The sequence below is a fragment of the Trichomycterus rosablanca genome, chromosome 8, assembly GCF_030014385.1.
Source record: "Trichomycterus rosablanca isolate fTriRos1 chromosome 8, fTriRos1.hap1, whole genome shotgun sequence".
Lineage (NCBI taxonomy): Eukaryota > Metazoa > Chordata > Actinopteri > Siluriformes > Trichomycteridae > Trichomycterus > Trichomycterus rosablanca.
The window spans coordinates 25,677,655-25,697,479 of NC_085995.1; the positions used below are offsets into that span (position 1 = coordinate 25,677,655).

General features: G+C 40.1%; 2 protein-coding genes across 3 annotated transcripts; one reads left to right on the forward strand and one right to left on the reverse strand.

Moving 5' to 3' along the window:
• The first annotated feature begins 1,194 nt into the window (after nt 1-1,194).
• Nucleotides 1,195-8,837, forward strand: gpr137 (G protein-coupled receptor 137). Of its 2 annotated transcripts, none has more exons than XM_063000621.1 (8): nt 1,195-1,267; nt 2,638-3,406; nt 3,489-3,538; nt 3,625-3,865; nt 4,068-4,217; nt 4,296-4,424; nt 4,519-4,634; nt 8,767-8,837. In XM_063000621.1, the coding sequence occupies exons 2-8, from the start codon at nt 3,038-3,040 to the stop codon at nt 8,768-8,770; spliced, it is 1,059 nt and encodes a 352-aa protein (XP_062856691.1). In that variant the 5' UTR covers nt 1,195-1,267; nt 2,638-3,037; the 3' UTR covers nt 8,771-8,837. The 2 variants fall into 2 exon arrangements, with proteins under 2 accessions (XP_062856691.1, XP_062856689.1); XM_063000619.1 differs by lacking the exon at nt 8,767-8,837 and adding an exon at nt 5,415-6,092.
• syvn1 (synovial apoptosis inhibitor 1, synoviolin) lies at nt 6,114-19,343 on the reverse strand. Its single transcript, XM_063000618.1, has 16 exons — nt 19,145-19,343; nt 14,781-14,919; nt 13,926-14,018; nt 13,678-13,830; nt 13,553-13,601; nt 11,733-11,836; nt 11,200-11,326; nt 11,009-11,108; nt 10,428-10,493; nt 10,212-10,328; nt 9,508-9,668; nt 9,106-9,258; nt 8,784-8,933; nt 7,257-7,440; nt 7,084-7,169; nt 6,114-6,816 (listed from the first exon to the last, which is right to left on the reverse strand). Exons 2-16 carry the CDS (start codon nt 14,910-14,912, stop codon nt 6,644-6,646), a joined length of 1,848 nt encoding a protein of 615 aa, XP_062856688.1. The 5' UTR covers nt 14,913-14,919; nt 19,145-19,343; the 3' UTR covers nt 6,114-6,643.
• Nucleotides 19,344-19,825: the final 482 nt, after the last annotated feature.

The window sequence follows — 19,825 nt, forward strand, 5'->3', positions numbered from 1 at the left end:
CAGTATGCAGTGTATACTAGTCCAGTACGCAGTATATAATAGAGCAGTATGCAGTATATACTAGTCCAGTACGCAGTATATAATAGAGCAGTATGCAGTATATACTAGTCCAGTACGCAGTATATAATAGAGCAGTATGCAGTATATACTAGTCCAGTACGCAGTATATAATAGAGCAGTATGCAGTATATACTAGTCCAGTACGCAGTATATAATAGAGCAGTATGCAGTATATACTAGTCCAGTACGCAGTATATAATAGAGCAGTATGCAGTGTATACTAGTCCAGTACGCAGTATATAATAGAGCAGTATGCAGTGTATACTAGTCCAGTACGCAGTATATAATAGAGCAGTATGCAGTGTATACTAGTCCAGTACGCAGTATATAATAGAGCAGTATGCAGTGTATACTAGTCCAGTACGCAGTATATAATAGAGCAGTATGCAGTGTATACTAGTCCAGTACGCAGTATATAATAGAGCAGTATGCAGTATATACTAGTCCAGTACGCAGTATATAATAGAGCAGTATGCAGTGTATACTAGTCCAGTACGCAGTATATAATAGAGCAGTATGCAGTAAATACTAGTCCAGTACGCAGTATATAATAGAGCAGTATGCAGTGTATACTAGTCCAGTACGCAGTATATAATAGAGCAGTATGCAGTATATACTAGTCCAGTACGCAGTATATAATAGAGCAGTATGCAGTGTATACTAGTCCAGTACGCAGTATATAATAGAGCAGTATGCAGTATATACTAGTCCAGTACGCAGTATATAATAGAGCAGAATGCAGTGTATACTAGTCCAGTACGCAGTATATAATAGAGCAGTATGCAGTGTATACTAGTCCAGTACGCAGTATATAATAGAGCAGTATGCAGTGTATACTAGTCCAGTACGCAGTATATAATAGAGCAGTATGCAGTATATACTAGTCCAGTACGCAGTATATAATAGAGCAGTATGCAGTGTATACTAGTCCAGTACGCAGTATATAATAGAGCAGTATGCAGTGTATACTAGTCCAGTACGCAGTATATAATAGAGCAGTATGCAGTATATACTAGTCCAGTACGCAGTATATAATAGAGCAGAATGCAGTATTCAGTATTTGCTCTTTGATTTTGCTGGTAGAAGCGGTATTACTCTGTAGATGGCGCTCCGCTGCTAACCCTGCAGTAATGTGTTTATACTTTCAGTATGACTCAGAGCAGAAAGGAAGTGCTGCAGTGACAGCTGACTAAACCTTCCACAGACGGTACCGTATTTATTGTTTTTCATATTTAACCTAAACCAACGTTTTATATTGTAGCTAAATGTATTTAAGGGTTTTGTGTAAATTTGTTAATGTAACTCCAGCTGTCGGGAAGCTTTGTGTAATCTTTTTAGCTAAGTTAGTTTAGGAGCTTTAGCTAGCTAGCTGTTTATGTTTACATCTCTAGCCGAGCTAACGTTAGCTACATTATTTTACTTTGTGTCAACATTGTCGATGAAAATACGAGATATTTGCTGTCCACACTGTTATTGCTGTTAATTTTGTCCTCCAAGTAGTCTCTAATTGGTCAATTACTGCTGTTTTTACTTCACATAGTTGGCAGTGTTTTAAAAAGTTGGATTTTACATTTGCCTGTTTATATTTGTGTAGAAATAATAAAAATAAAAAACAATGATGAATTTTACTAACCGGACGATATACGAAGAGGTGGGATCCAGACAGCCACATGAATATGTAGAAATGTTTATTTACAAACAAACATACAATCAAACGATGGTCTCACAACTCAGTCATCAAAGCTGATCAAAGTTTATATTATTTAGAGTGAAATCATGTATTGAACCAGGTACTGAAATGGTATTTTTACTGACCTGAGTATAATGAATACAAAACTTGAAGTGTAACTGTATGAAACTTTATTACACATGTGTAATGATATGGCTGATAGTTTGGTATGTAAATAATTACCTTAGATTTGGGTCATATAAAAAGTCATTTTAATTGATGACAGTTTCAAAATATCAGATTTACAGTAGCTAAGCTTGACTAAGTGACAAAACAACCGTAACAAAGTCCATTGAGGTCTCTTGAGCCAGCTATCATTCATATGAAATGTAATCATTTTTACTGTACACAACACCATCAACTGTCGCAGTGTGGTGGAGGAATAATGGGATTTTAGGTTAAAGATTCATAGGGTAGAATTTTGGCTTTAGTGGATACAATGACCTGTAGGAGCAAATGGTTTTCTACTGCAACCACAGCAGCAATTACAAGTTATTGTCATTGTCAATTGTATTATGATAATTTTTAATTATTATTCTATACATTTTGTTTCTGCACTGTTTCAATAGTTGCAAATACAATTGGTACTGCTATTTTTTAGGGGGGAAAATAATTTGTGAATAGCCACAAGTCAGTGAAATATAACTGTTAATTAATTTACACAGTAGGCCCTGCCCCAAACACAAAATAACAAAAGTGATTGTGTTGTGCAGTCTCTACTGCGATTTTCAGTCTTTTACGTCTGTGCAGTGTGCACCACCTTACTTTAAAGTTTGTTTTTGTCTTTAACTGTTATTGAATAGTAAGAGAATCATTAAACCTTAGACATGTTTTGTTTTTTGTTGCAGATTTGGACATCAAGGGAAACTTGGCATCATTTTGAAATTCTGTTTGACTCAATATTTAGTCTTAAAGATATTACGTTAACACATTACGCATGCCTGGAGCTGTTTATTCTAAACAATCACTATCAGAAACAGCGGGCAGCCCAGCAAGATTAGTTATTCATGTTTTTCAACCTAAAAAACCTTATCAGCTTAGTTCCTGACCTTAGCATTTCTTGGATCTAAGGGAAACGATTGATCTGTCTTAACTTAGGTTTACCCATTAGATTAACCATTCAAAGACAATTGATCTAATGCTGAACCCAAATACGCTTTGCTGAGTGGAGCTATGACTACGTTATCGTCACTATTCATGTAGACTATTATCATCTTCTGAATCATTCCAACAACATTCTGTGACACCATGGAGGCTACTCCGCCAAATCCCATCTCCTCCATGCCTCCACCTTTTCCAATAAAACCAGCCATGGCTCCATCTGTACAGCTTGGGGTCACTATAGTTTACACTTTTCTTTATGGAGCTCTGTTCTTGATTGTATATATTCAGCTTTGGCTGCTTTTATGTTACCGCCATAAGAGGTTAAGCTACCAGAGTGTTTTTTTGTTTCTTTGCCTGTTCTGGGCTGCCATCCGGACCACCCTGTTTTCTTTTTATTTTTTGGATGCTGTTGCAGCTAACCGCCTGCCCACTCTGATATACTGGCTGCTATATTGCTTTCCTGTGTGCTTGCAGTTTTTTACGCTGAGTCTCATCAATCTCTACTTTACTCAGGTAAGCAAACCTTATAAAGCAACATTTGCTTTTTTTTGTATTTGATCATTTGTCCATGTTTAACTATTTGTTTTGTCATCAGGTTTTGCTTAAAGTCAGAGGGCTTTTCGAAATAGAACCCAGCCGAGGATTGTGAGTGCCTATATGTTTTTATTTTTGTTGTTAAAGACTAAAGATTTGTTTAGCAAAGCTTTTAAAACAGTTGTCATTTTTCTCAGGTGTTTGGCTCGATGTGTGTATGCAACCATGAGTGCAATCTTCTTATGTATCAACGTAGTTTGTGCCAGCCTCGGGGACCGAGGTGGTACAGGAGGGTCAGGGGACAAAACATGGACACTGGTTCTAGTTCGAGTATTAGTGAACGACTCTCTCTTCATCATCGAGGCTGTGTGTCTGGCTTATTCCCTGCTTTATCTAACCCGTTTTTCGCCATCCACTAGCCCTTATTTACACAGTAAGGTAAATACAGTAAGATTTTGAATGTATGCAATTACTTCAAGCAAAACAGTCATATTGTGTGCATGACCCTGTGTTCTAAAAGAATCGTCATTTATCATACTTTTTGAGAACATTTGGGTCCCAGCTTTTCTTGTTTGTTTTGTACGATGACAAAACTCACTACAATCAACTTCTGACGTGTCTGTTTTTTCTGTATTGCAAGGGAACAACCTTGTGCAGGACGGCAGTGTTGGGTGTAGGAGTAATCTTGCTCTTCTTGAGCAGAGCGTGTTATAATCTGACTGTCCTCATCTTGTCACAAAACCACAAGGTGGAGTCTTTCAACTTCGACTGGTACAACATCTCAGATCAGGTATGGAAGCTTTACTGTTGCCAGTTCAGGATAGACATGTGCTCATGCATTCTAATTACTCGCCCTGTTTATGCCAAGGCTGATCTTCGGAGTGAGCTTGGAGACACTGGGTATATTGTTTTTGGAGCTATTCTGTTCATATGGGAGCTTCTTCCTACCAGCTTGCTCATTCTCATCTTCAGAGTGCCACGGCCTTCTACAGAACTGGTTAGCTCTAGTTTGGTGATCAGTTATTGAATTTCCGCTTTATGTGTGTTACATGACGTATGTAAATATGGTCATATTCTTCATGCTGTTATAGAACTGCAGTCCAGTCAATAACACCAGGGCCTCGCGTTCTTATTTCTTCGATGACCCGCGGGGGGTAGATGCTGACACAGGTGCTACATGGCCATACAGCATACGTCCTAATAGCAGGTATGTAATTAGTTGACTGACATTAATAAACTTAAAAAATACAATATCATAAAATTACATTGTGTATTTTTGGTTGGTATGAAGAATAGTAGTTAGTACTGGGAAATACTATAAATGCACTGGTGCCTAACGAAGTTTCTGGCAAATATGGATCAAATATTGACATTCTCTTATTAAGCAAATCTAGATTCTGAAAGATGCAAAACCTCAGATACATTAGTTGCATGCTATAGGAATTTGTTGTGAGCACTGGACTAGTAATCAGAAGATTGTTGGTTCAAGCCACATCAGCACCAACTTGCCACTGTTGGGCAACCCTCAATTGCTTGCATAGTATTTGGTCCCAACTGTAAGTCACTTGGAATAAACGTTTCTGCTCAATGTCATAACTGTAAGAATATCTGTTCTATATTCTGAAAGGCCTTTTCCCACTGCACCAGTGGAATTCCTGTAATCTAAACAATGTACTTTTACTATTTACTATTGTTCATGTTCCAAAGCTTTCAGCTGTAGTAGCTCAGAGACTGGTTCAGGTTTGGCTTTCAGACCAAACAGCACTTGGCATTAGGGTTACGAGCACCGTTTTCTGCTGATTGGTGTCACTTTGAGCCTGACTCATTCTTCAAACACTAATAATAAACTCCTTTGCTGTCGCCTAATCTGAAATCAGGGTCATCTGCTTTTCGAAGCACTTATTGACTCAGGTTTTCCTTTCATTCACGACCGTACTTGTGTAAATACAACCAGATTCATCACCACCGGTTCTTTATTCGTTTACAGCTGGTTTGGCTCCAGTGAGACGACTCCACTGCTCTTTAACAGAACAGATCAGATGAACCAGCATCATTCCCTCTACTCTACACCACAGAATTAAACCAGCATCAGTCCGTCTACACCATAGGCCTGATCGTTCCGGTTTGAGGGATTCACCAGCGACTATTCTCAGGCAATAACGCATCACTAGCTCAGCCTATGAAAACCAGTAGGCGTTATTTGCACTAAATTGTGATGTGCACATATTTGCACCTTCCATTTCATCTGTTTCATTCCAAAAACTGATGAGATGTAATAGAGAGCTTTGTATATATATATGTATATACACACCAGCATTTTAAAGGAGCGAAAAACTTCACTGTTTACGGTAAAGAAGGACAAGCAAAGGGACTTTTCCACTTATTACTTGTAGAATATTTTCCTCTGTGCTATAATTAAAGCTACAATGTGTGTAATGTGTACTCAGAATGTCTGCTAACAATTTAAAAAATGTGAACATGGATAAACTGTTATTTTTAATGACAATATTTTTAAAGGAATCGTAAGGGATTTCATTTTTTTTAAACATCACTATCTATATATATTTTAACTTTGCTAATTTAACAGCATTAAATAACAGATTTTATTTAAAGTAAATATTGTAAGTATATTATCATATATCATTGCAGGAAATGACGTTTGTGGAATAAACACTCTAAAAAACAATCAGACCTGAATGATTTATTCTGCAGTATTTACAGATCTTCCTATTAAAATACTTTATACAGTATGTACAGTATGTTAATTTATTCTGCCACATGTTTAAAGACATGAGCGCCCCTTTATCCCTTTAACCCAAAACTAAGACCCAGAAGTAAATGAAACAAGCAAGAAATGATTAAAAGCGTAAACAATACAAAAACATCCATCACTTAGGATGTATGACAAATTATATTATTTCAACGCTTATTTAATGTGGCAGAAAAAAAGAAAATATTTAGAAGACATCAGATAAACTATGCAGTCCAGATAAGACTCAACATCTGGGCTGTTTCTTAGACTCCAGGGTCATCCATCTGGCGTTCCTCCTTAAATGATCTGCAATCAGCCTTTGTTGACATGCTGCATGTGGAGAGCCCACTACTAGAAACTCTGACAGCTTGAGCACCTCAAGTGTCGAAGCAGAGCGTAGTGGACACAATTTTACCATATAAGGTCCTTAGTAGAGTACAGTGGCTGGTTTGCTGGATACATAATCAGTGGTCCAGAGGTGGTGTGGTGTCCAGCTTTCGCAGGCGACGTCGTCTCAGTTCAGCAGTGTTTGGCTCACCTTCGTCATCTCCTTCCACTTCATCCCTCTTGTCATCCCTCTCTGCTGCTGTGGTCGAGTCGGGTAGGGAAAAACCTGCTGCCCCATTGACAGGATCGGCTACAGAGAGCAAAGAATAAATTAGATCAAAGCATTTGGTAACCCCATTTCCAGAAAAGTTGGGACCCCACAGCAGAATATAGAATAAAGGTGAATAGAGGTGAATCCCCACTGTCATGGTCCAAATTCCAGTAAAAAAAAAAAACCCTTTCTAAAAGAGTGTATGTGTATGTTTCTAATTAACATGTATGTGACATTCAGTGTCCACATATTTCTGACCACACAAAGTATAGAAACAAAATGGATTGAATGCTGTTAAGCTCTTACTGCTTTGTGCTTGATTCTCTTGGCTGGAGGCCTCAGTTCTGGCTGATGAACTTCCTTCACCAGGGCTGCTCTCTGATTGAGGAGGACTGAGGACCAAAGTAAACAGGAGACAATGAGACATGTTTCTCTTTCCAGCAGCAGGTCATGTGACTGTGAAAGGAGTGAGGGTGTACCTGAGTGTAGCAACAGTGGTGAGGTAGTGGTGGATGTTGAGCATGGCAGCATCCAGCAGTGTGTGGATGTTCTGAAGGCACTGCAGTCGAGCCTCCAGGCCTCGTCGGCCTTCCTGCTCCAGCTCCCTCAACTCCTCCTCGGACATGGTGGACAGAGACGCCGGAGGAGGAGGCATGGACGACACTAGAAATAAATACGGACACGCTTAAGCGCAGAAGCTAATGTCTGTATGAACAGGGATGTACAACACAATAGCAACACCACATCGAGAAGAGTTTCACAACAAATGGCAGATCACAATTAGGTTGTAAGTTCTATTAGGTTGGTCATTTACTGTGTCAGATATCGAGCTCAGGTGGCACAGCCAACATTCCTAAGAGGTTTAAAGCTATTTTAGAGACAGGGAATGTCCATACTTTTTTTTAGCTTTTGTACCTTTCCTGTATACTGAATGTAAACATGGTAATCCTCTGCAGATTTTCAGTAATTTAGATCATGTGAAGATGAATTGTGGAACCCTGAAGACAGTTTTGTTGCCAGGATCTAAGCACTTATATCTTTGAGCACTTACTCCTTACGGTCAACAAAAATATATCTACTACCCTCTTACCATACATTTACTATTTACATCCCTCATGTAAACTTACAGAAGAGCCCCCCCTTTATTATTACATTATTAAACCATAGGGAACTCAATAACCACCCTTTATTGTCTTCAAGTGTGTTGCAACCATGGTAAAAACTAAGGAGCTGTCACAAAATCTGAGAGTGGAGACCAAAAGTGCAATTAAAATAAGATTTCCAAGACCTTGAACAGTCCTAGAGACACCATTGGGAGTACTGTACAAAAGTTTTAAACGTAGTCCATTTAATCATGAGGACTTCTTATCAGGACAATGAAGAACTCTTACAGATGATCTGATGAAGGCAACTATAAGAAGACCTTACAACCTTAGTGGCCAAAAAGCATAGGAAGGGTCGACTAGAATACACCAGAAGGAATTTGGATAGGCCTGCAAAATTTGTGCACACAGTTCATTAGAGTGATGAATCAAAACTGGAACTGTTTGGTTACATGCTTTAAAAAAGGAAGAATACTATCCCTACATCAATCATGAAGATGTGTCAGTAAAAATGTGGGGAGGTTTTTCTGTTGCAGTTTTTCTGTTTCTGTTGAAATTTCAGAGAAAATGTGATGCTTTTTGTGGTGAAATTTTGCACAGGTGGCATAAGGATTAAACAGCACCAACTGCATTTATTCTGAATGAGCTGTGTTAATTCTTGAAATTAGGTTACTATATATCGAATAAGGCTTTTTAGTGTTTTACTTTTGCTTTCAGTTTAAATACATTTTTCAGCAGATGTAATCCCCATTACTACAGAATTGTTTCTCTTTTGAAACATTAGGTGCTTACCATGTGACAGACTGTACAGACCGAGTCAGAATCCCCAGCCTTTTTGGGATAAAACCAGTTCTGTAAGTTTGAGTTAACTTTTTTTTTGCTTTAGCTGATTGGTACACTTACTGAATGGTGGAGGAGGAGGCATGGGCAGCCATGGTGCAGACGGGAACGGTGGTGGCATGGTGAGAGGAAATCCAGGCATTCCAGCCACATGAGCGTCTGTAGTGGCAGCAGCATCTGTAGCAGGCTGGCTTGAGGTACTGGCTGCTGAATCTGAATAAAACAATAGACATACTGATAACTAACAGACTCGAATGACCTGAACTTTTTCCCCCATGATTAGCTTAGTGAAATGTAAGGAAATCTGATAAATGGAATTTTGCTACATTCTGAGTGAATATGTAAAATGGAATGCATTCTAACTTGCAGTTAGTTTGACAATCACCTGCTGCTGCTGTTTGGGTTGCATCTGTAGTACTTTGTGGAGTGCTTGAGTTTGCTGGTGCACCAGGCGGAGGTGCAGGAGGCACAGCACCAGGGAAAGGAGCCCAAAAAGGAAAAAGGCCTGGAGGGAATTGGGGCATCATGCCTGGAGCAACTAAAACAATGCAAATAAAATTTTAATATATGATTATATTTTACATGAGTATCAATCATTGGTGGCATACACTACACACTTCTCTGTCTGGATGTATTAGTAACCAGTAATGTGTAATAACAGGCCTACAGTACGCAAGTGCAGACAGCACTTATAGGGGTCACAGTTTGAAAATAACTGTAAAACAAAATGTAAGTGTATGTCTACTCTGTCCTGACAGTAGTACTTTTGCCCATGGCTGGTGCTTACCATTAGCAACTGGGGGTGCAGGAGCATTGGCTGGTGCTGCAGGAGCAGCAGGGGCGGCTGGTGCGGCTGGAGCAGGAGTTGCATTGGGCTGTGATGCTCGCAGAACATCCATACGGCATGTTGGGCAGGTCTGCTGCCTCTGGAACCACGAGCGAAGGCAACTGCAATAGAAATACTGTTTTGTTTATTTACAAGGTTTACATTGAGGAAAGTAAACTTTTATAAAAGAACCAGAAAATCGATGCAGGTGGCACAGCGGTCCAATGCGCCAGCCTACCACTGCTCTCCTCAAAGGAGTAGTAGAGGAAAAACAACTAGAAAACTAGATATGACCGATTAGGGAGGTAAAAGGTAAAACACATAAATAGATTTAAAAAAAGAACAAGAATAAAAATCCAGGGTTGCAGATTGGCTGGTTCCCCTCATATAACATGCTCATATAATATTAACATGGCTACAAAAAACATGTAGACTAGCCATTTTTCAAACTACAGCTTATGCAACATCCTTGGACTGATCAACACGCTTAGAGGAGCTTGATCTATACACTTACATGGACTAAGGTCATTTTTCACTGATGACAAAATACATTTTACGCTCTGTGTCACTTGCATTGAAATAAGACGGCAACCAATCAGAAGCCTCTGTGAATTCCTTTTAGATATTTACACTATAGTTATACAACTACAAACAAAAACATTAACCTTGAGTGAAAGATGTGGTTGCAGGGCAGTTTCTTGGCTCCAGTTACCATCTCTTCTCGACAGATGATACAAACGTTGTCAGATGCCTGCAAGTCCTCAGGAGTGGCATCTGGGTAGCTGCAAAATATCAACAGTTGAAAATATGAACACAAAAAAACAAGAAAAATTTGTTTAATCTATATGCAGTATATTTGAACTGTTTGGAGAATCACTTACAGTGTGTTCATGTTGCGAATAGCCCGTCGAGACATTATTGCATCGGTTACAGCCTTCTTGAATTGCCTGATATGAAACATAATTTTGGATTAATCACAAGCATTTGACTATATTTGTCATATTCTACCAAACTTTTATGAATTGAAATAGTCTTTAACACTGTTCTATAAGAGATAGGACAGAATAACAGGGTTCTTCTGTGGGCCATTAGTAAGCAGTTAGTAAAAACAAAGTCAGGGAGGGGGGGGCATAGTACTTAAATTTTTAGATTAAAATTTCTATAAATAAATAAAATATTGAATTCAAATGGGTTAATGTCATGTTTTACACTTTGGTTACATCCATGACAGGACAAGTCTCAAAATGTCAAACACTGTCATGGACAACTTTGTATCTCCAATTCACCTCACTGGAAATCAAACCCAGGCCTTCTTGCTGTGAGGCGACAGTGCTACCCACTGAGACACCATGCCGCCCTAATTCAGTATTTTACATTCGATACATAATGTGGCTAAAAGTATACGGTCACATAACAACAATTCACTGAACATTGTTGCAGGCCTATGGGATAACTGCCTTACCTCATTGCAAGATACATGGGTCGAATAGCAAACAGAGGGAAGGTGTGCACTTTGATCATTATCGTCATGAATGCCATGTACAGCAGCACCTTAATGAAGCCTATAGAACAGAAATAAAGCAGATGTGTAAAGGTGGAAGAGAACCAAACATGATACAACAATAATTATAGAACTCTGGAACTATACTGTACCTGTAAATAGCTCTGTGTAGAGCATATAGACTGCTTTATTTTCCCATGGGTTCTCGCTCTGAAGATCGATGGTGTGCAAGGTGTATTTGATGAAGGTAGTAAGAACCACGGTCATCAGAATTGCATACTAAAAGACAGAAGAAAAAAAAAAATCACAGACATAATTGGCTATGTCTAAGAGAGGGCAGTCTGAAAGGATTCCTCATTGCTGCAGGAATTACAGCCTCTGCTGGCTGTTCGATGGTGTCTGCACAGAGACAAGGATCAGTGTGTGACTCTCCGTATGTGACATTGATCCCCGAGTGAACCTGCCTTGCTGGTGAAATGAAGTGGATGGCCACTGCATGTGTTGAGGGGGGTGGGTGGCTGATGACCAAAGCCATGCAAAGGACTGGTACCATGACCAGGTTATTTCTGTCTTGCACCCAGGGTTTCCCAATGTCACCTGACCCGCTACAACCCTGCCCAGGATCAAGCAGTTCAGTTTTTAACTATTTTTTTATAGCTTGTACAAACAACTAAAGAGTGATTACCTCAAATCCAAACACCAGCTGTACTGAAGCTCCTCTGGTGATGATGCTGTGGCAGGCATGATTGACAAACAGAAAGTCCAGAATTCCAAGCAACAACATTAAAGCTGCAAGAAAGAGAAAAGTAAGAACATCACCAGCAAGACAAGGGAAAACCTGGTGCAATATTAACACATACTTTCCAAACATGGTCACAAAGTTTTGCCAGTAACTAACAGCAGGTGCAACATTTAAACAAGCTAAAAGCAGAAATGTGAAGACACTGCTCTTCAAGGGAACCGTTTTGGTTGAGTGACTGGCACTACACACAGTTGCAAATGAGTGCAACGGATCATTAAACCCACCTGCAAGCACACCTCACCGAAAAGAAAAAGAAAAAAATGGGGTAGTGAATATCCTATGGGTCAAATTCCACATTGAGTTGATCTACAAAAATTGAATAAGATTTCATATAAAAAATTTAAAATAATAAACCCACAGAATATATTGACTCCTGTTATATTAAAATATTCACTCCTGCTTTCTCATTCTTGCTCAGTGAAAAACATTCTAGCTAGTAATGTAAAATGTAACTTAATGGAGCATTAATGATTAATCTGTCCAGTATTTATATCAGCATTTCTTAACATGTTTTTCAAGTCACGGCACCCTGTAAAAGTATGTAAACTCTTGAGTCACAGGAGTGTGAAATGTATTAAAATGTACACTGCATAACTCATACGAGGATGCCTAAAAGAAAGGAGGGGGGGGGGTTATGACCTACTATCAGTGTGAAACCTAAGCTTAGGACGATGCACACAACCACTGGGTAATGAAGTTGATGACAGATCCAGAATTAACTGATTCTAGAGCCTTTCTTTTCGAAAACTGTCCCATGCTCTTCTGTATGATTTATGTACTGCTCTCGTATTGCATCGCATGGTTTTGGGGAAAAAAAACCACTATGTTTGGCTAGTTACATCAGCCTTACATAGTCATACACCAACCTCAGTGCTTACATTGCAATATGGAGTGGAAAAAAAAAACAATAAGCACCGAGAAAGGGGCATGTAAGAAATTTTGACAATATATGAGCCGGCTAATACTTCGCATTTCTATGATAAATTGTGTAATTAACATGTTTTGGAATTTTAACTTATTTAACTGTGTCAACAGTCCTACGCCAAAAATCAAGAGCGTTAATAGATTGCATAATACCATTTTTAAGAACAAACAAAACCAAAAGTGTGTGACGGGCTGCTAAGCTGCGCAACAAGTTATTAATGTTACACTGCTTTCGGATGATGCTTCAGTAAGCAAGAATGCAAGACCTGACAAATACAGCTGAATTAAAACAATCACATATAAGGACATGAATGGCATATGTGAATTAGAAGCTGCTAGAATGCAGGTGCCAGTGTGCACAGTCACAAGAGCTTTACATTGCCACAGGCTTAGAGGCTGCAGTACAAGAAAGACACCCCCTGTGCCAAAATGCACACTTACAAGCTTTACTAAAGTATACTGCTGGCTGACTGCATAGACAATGATATAGAAGAACCACAGACTTTAGGCCCACAATGCTGTAAAACTTTCTTGACTGTGGAGAGTGTCACCTGTGTTTTGACAGCTTCTAATTTATGGTGGACCTTATTTTGGTCGGTTCTTGGATCTGACCAACCAGACTGGCATAATTACAAAGAAATTAAACTGTAATCATTGTGACTTAATGGGTGCAGTCTAGGAATGAGGAGGTAATATAAAACTTTCTAACGGACCAAATGAGTCATTTAAGTAGCTGTATGTAAATTTTACAGCAGCCCTGTTAGGAACGCTATACTCACAGAGAACTCTGAAGTGGAAGACCCATGAAATGTTTGGACTTCTTTCCATCTAAACAAAGAAATGAAAATGTAAAACCATGCTATGTAACTTCAAATGTTGGTAGTGCTAAAAGGTGTCTACTCACAAAGTCCACCCTGTCTTCAGCAAGCCAATGGAAGCACTTAAGGAAGAGCAGCAAAGTAAAAAGGGCCACAAAACGAGGGGAAAAGTCGTCCCTGAACACCGTAAAGGCTAAGCAGGTCTCTGTTACTGCGTACCAGGAACGCTCGATCAGGTGCTGGTTGATAGAACGACATGCAGTGTGAGGATCACATGACTCACGATACACTCGTTTAGAGTAAAAACATTTTAGACAGCTACAAACATACATACCTCCATCTCTGCAGCTCTCAGCTGGCCGAAAAAGACCTTGCGCATGAACTTTCCCAACAAAAACACCAACACAAAAGCCTGGATATATATGACCTGTCAAACAGACCAAATTTATTGTTTTAATACATACAAATAAACAAATAATATAGACACAGAATGTAATGATTATGAATATTTTCTCATCATTTATTTCCCTATCTAATCATTTCCAATTCCCAAATGTGAATCTGCTGCTGCTTGCACAACACCTGATCTGATCAACAGATACATGTCCAATGTGTGGCTGCTTCTCATCACATGCCAGTGTTGGGACCCACACAAAAATGTGTTGCTAACTGAGAGCCAAGCTTTTATTCAAATTATACTCCAGCCCACCAAAGGAGGATGGGAGTCCCTGCTGAAGTTTGGTTCCTCTCTAGGTTTCCTCCTGTAATTTTAAAGGAGTTTTCCTTGCCACTGTCGCCCTCGGCTTGTTTACCAGGGGTTTTTGCTCTGTCGGTCCTGGATTCTGAAAAGTTGCTTTAGGACAATGTCTACTGTAAAAAGCTCTATACAAATAAATTTGACTTGACTTGGCTAAGCTCTGTGTGACCCCCCCACCCCTGACAATTACACACTTTGGCAGGTGCTTGGCCTTCCCTCCCAAATATTTGGTGAACTGTGTTTGTGTGGGTGCCCAGCCAGGTCAGTGCCTCCGCTGAGAGTTCACCTTGCGAGTTCGAACACTACGTAGTGGTGTGCTAGTACGGTAGACAGCTGCGCCACCCAAGCACACCATACATATCTTACAATCATTATTGATACATTTTGATATAAAGGAATTTAATAAAATAAAGATAAGTAAATGGAACTTACTGCCATGCTTGGGCTGCTTTTGGTAAGGTATACCACAGTAGGGTAGAACTGGTGCTTGAGGAAATAGGCATGAGCTATCACGGCTCCAGTCAGTGCCAGACTGGTAGCGGTCACGAGAGCTGCTCGCACCATTTTTGCACTGCAGTAAAACAGATATGAAATGTAAGAGAAAACAGTTAGCAGTTTAGTCTCAATCACAACTACTTTATTAATACACAGTCATGTATTCATAAAAGGACTTTAAAATTTTTTAGAAAGAACCATTTTGTAAAATGCAATAAAAACAAGAATCTATGATTTGTTTCTTCTTTTAAGCATTTATGTAACTGACAAAAGTACAAAGAGAAGATGTATAATGTTTTCACACACTAACTTCATTGTATTTTGTAAATATAAACCAAGTTCAAACTAGAAGCCTGCAAAACACTCAAAAAATCTGGAACAGAAGCAAGCTCACCACTGTGTTACATCTCATTTTCTGTGAATTAGTTTTTTTTTTATCTTTTGGGGGAACTAAAATAATAATTGTTGCAAATTTAATACAACAATTTAGCTGCTCAACAGTCTGTGCTCTCTGCTCCCCGACACGTGGGCAGCATGCCATATGCATCTTGTCATCTACACTTTGACGAGTGCAGTGCAGATCAGCACTGTGTACGGAGAGACACACCCTGACAGCACTCTTTTCCCATCTCTGTGCAGGCGCCATCAATCAGCCAGCAGGGGTCGTAATTGCATTAGTTATATTCGGCTTTTTAAATATCCCACCCCTATAGAACAACAGGCCAATCGTTGTTCATGTGGCTGCTCAGCCCAGTCGGCAGGCAGAGCTGAGACTTGATATGATGTATTCGAGATCCCAGCTCTGGATCCAGGGTGTGTTTTTACCGCTGCGCCACCTGAGCGGCCTGGAATGTTGGTTTTTAACTGACAATTCTCACAAACTCAAAGACTGGATTCTCCTTTAATACCCAATCATGACCACAGTCACTAAAACCACAACCTGCATGCAAATTACACAAGTGTTCTTGTCACTACTGGTAGCATGAGGCAGTAGCAGCCCATTCAAGTTGCACAGGCAGACCAGCTTCTCCATGATGGAAATCAATATGTGCAGTCACAAAAAGGTATACTGTGTATCCCAGCAGTCTCAAGAGCATGGAGGAGATACCAGAACATGGGCCATTATACAAGAAGAGCTGGACAGGGCTGTAGAAGGGCATCAACCCAGCTTCAGTATCTGCTGCTTTGTGCAAGGAGGACCAGGAGAAGCACTACCAGATCCCTACAAAATGACCTCTAGCAGGCTACTAGTGTGCATGTTTTTGACTAAACTGTGGGACCTGTGCTCACAGTCCAGTCCTGCACCATGCAGCTCAATTTGCATACGCCAGAGAACTCCAGAATTAGCAGATCCACCACTGGCGTCTTGTTCTCGTCACAAATGAGAGCAGGTTCACACTGAGCACATGAGTCTGGAGATGTCATGGTGAATGTAATGGTACCTGCAACATAATTTTTTTTTTTTGAGAGTTGCACAAACCTCCATATGATAGCCAACGGTACCCAAATTGCTGTTAGACACCTGGATGAACTCCTTAGAGCCACTGTCACACCTTACACTGGTGCTGTGGGCCCTGGGTTCCTCCTGGTGCAGGACAATGCCATTCCGCATAAGGCCAGAGTGTGTAGGCAGTTCCTGGATGCTGAACGGATTGAGGCCATTGACTGGCCCTCATGTTCTCCAGACCTGAATCCAATTAAGAATATTTGGGAAGTTATATATGAGTAATTGCAATGCCGCCAAGTATAGCACCACAGACCATTCAGAATATCATTGATGCCCTGATCCAGGTCTGGAAGAAGATCCCCAGGACACCATTCACTGGAGCATGCCCACTGTCGGGAGTGCATACAGGCACATGGGGGTCATACACACTACTGAGTCCTCAGTGGGTTAATACATTTGGATTCTATCGACTGTTACGTCACTTAATTCTCAAGAAATTACACAATTTGTATCAATAAAGATTTAGAACTTGAATCTTTCATTCATCAAGATGTGTGATTTAGAAGTGTTTGAGCAATGTGTATATATATAGAAGGGCCAAAAATGTATACACACTTCAACAAAAGAAAAACCTGTATAAAGGTTAGCTGTAATACTAAAATTATGAGCACATCCAGGGATGAATATAACTTATGTTTTAACATTTACATTTTTTGCATTTAGCAGATGCCTTTATCCAAAGCGACTTACATTACAGTATACAGTCTGAGCAATTGAGGGTTAAGGGCCTTGCTCAAGAGCCCAGCAGCAGCAACCTGGCAGTGGCGGAGCTAGAACCAGCAACCTTCGGATTACTAGTCTAGTACCTTAACCACTAGGCTACAGCTTGCCTAGATATACCATATAATAACAGATATACCATATACCACAATTAATTAAGATTCAAAAACAGATACACAGATAACATGTATTAAAGTGTATTTACATGTGTATTATATGTATAGGTGTGTGTGTGTGTGTATTTTATATATTTATATACACTTCCTGGCCAAAAAAAAGGTCACACACTAATATTTCATTAAACCGCCTTTAGCTTTGATTATGGCACGCATTCGCTGTGGCATTGTTTCCACAAGCTTCTGCAATGTCACAACATTTATTTCTGTCCAGAGTTGCATTAATTTTTCCCCAAGATCTTGTATTGATGATGGGAGATTTGGACCACAGCACAAAGTCTTCTCCAGCACATCCCAAAGATTCTCAATGGGGTTCAGGTCTGGACTCTGTGGTGGCCAATCCATGTGTGAAAATAATGTCTCATGCTCCCTGAACCACTCTTTCACAGTTTGAGCCCGATGAATCCTGGCATTGTTATCTTGGAATATGCCCGTGCCATCAGGGAAGAAAAAATCCATTGATGGAATAACCTGGTCGTTCAGTATATTCAGGTAGTCAGCTGACCTCATTCTTTGGGCACATAACGTTGCTGAACCTAGACCTGACCAACTGCAGCAACCCCAGATCATAGCACTGCCCCCACAGGCTTGTACAGTAGGCACTAGGCATGATGGGTGCATCACTTCAGCCGCCTCTCTTCTTACCCTGATGCGCCCATCACTCTGGAACAGGGTAAATCTGGACTCATCAGACCACATGACCTTCTTCCATTGCTCCAGAGTCCAATCTTTATGCTTCCTAGCAAATCAAAGCCGTTTTGCCGGTTAGCCTCAGTGACAAGTGGTTTTCTTAAGGCTACACAGCTGTTTAATCCCAACCCCTTGAGTTCCCTTCGCATGTGCATGTGGAAATGCTCTTACTTTCACTATTAAACATATCCCTGAGTTCTACTGTAGTTTTTCTACCATCTGATTTCACCAAACGTTTAAGTGATCGCCGATCACGATCACTCAAGATTTTTTTCTGACCACATTCCTTCCTCGAAGATGATGTTTCCCCACTGTCCTTCCACTTTTTAATAATGCGTTGGACAGTTCTTAACCCGATTTTAGTAGTTTCAGCAATCTCCTTCTGAAACAGATTAACATCTTTTCCACGACCACAGGATGTGTCTTTCAACATGGTTGTTTAACAAATGAGAAGCTACTCACTGCATCAGTTAGAGTTAAATAACTTGTTGCCAGCTGAAACATAATCACTCATGCAGTAATTATCCAATGGGAGGCTCTTACTTATTTGCTTAGTTAAATCCAGGTGGTGACCTTTTTTTTGGCCGGACAGTGTATTTGGTGTTTGTGAGCTCTATAAACAAGGCTTGAAGAAAAACAGCTATGAAGTTAACAGCTGTTTTGCCTGTGGTAAAACTCCACACCCACTTCGTTAATAAATTGTATTATACTGACTGACACTCACTGATCAGATTTTCACAATTCTTTGCTATATAACGTTCTAAAAACAACACCATATAACATGTGCAAAAGCTCCCTCTCCTCCCACCGCCCAGAGACGTGCAAGTTAAATCGGAGATATACAAATGTCGGGGAGTGGTTTAACATTAAACTTGAACTGGTGAACCATGTGCAACCTGTAACTACCTGCCATGTCGTAAATGTAATCATAAGTGTAAAACATGTCGTTACAATCCTAATAAACAAACAAACATAACATTAGCAACCTGCTAGTACCTTGGCAGCGTAATGCTAAACTGATGCAAGAGGCTTCTGTCTGCTGGGTAAAAAGTTAAATAACTAACGCTAGACGGTGTGACCAGCCAAATAAACAAAACATGGGTTTAAACCTGGGTGTTAACTAGCCACACAGCGACTAAGCCAATGTGGCAGGCTAAAAGGTTCGGTTAGCTTAGCCTGTGCGCTGCGGATTGACAGAAGGATCTTACCCGACCGTTTGGGCTCCTCGCCCGGGAGCAGAGACTTCAGTGTAGCGCGCTGCAACCCAAACAAGCACTCGCTGTGCTGCAAACCAACTACAACTACTGTCTTTATTTCTCCATGCAGACGAACAGTCCCTGCTTCGCCCCACTCACATATAAGAGTAACACCTGCTACCTCAAGATTACGTGTTTATTTTTCGCTTGCTCCACAAAAGGCCACCTCATATCCGGTGTAACGATAATAGCTGTCGCTGACAAAATGTTTAAATGTTGAGCTCAACTCGCATGCGCGAACGTTTGCGCACGCGCCGTGTAGATTGGACGAGACGTTAGGTGGCAAGCTTCGGTTGGTTCAGTGTAATGGTTAGTCACATTTGTCATCTAAGCAAATGTGAACTTTTATCTTAAAATAATAATGCAAATTTTATTGCAAATATCCCAGTGAAAAACTCACTGTTTAAAAATAAAAAAACTCATTTAGGAATATTATTTCTCAGAATGGAAAAACAGGAGTGAATTAAACTGTTTTAATGTTACAAACGAAAAACAAAATGATATTTACATTTACATTTGGCATTTACTCACTCACTCACTCACTCACTCACTTTTTTAACCGCTTATCCAATTAGGGTCGCGGGGGGGGATGCTGGAGCCTATCCCAGCTTTTCAATGGGCGCAAGGCACACC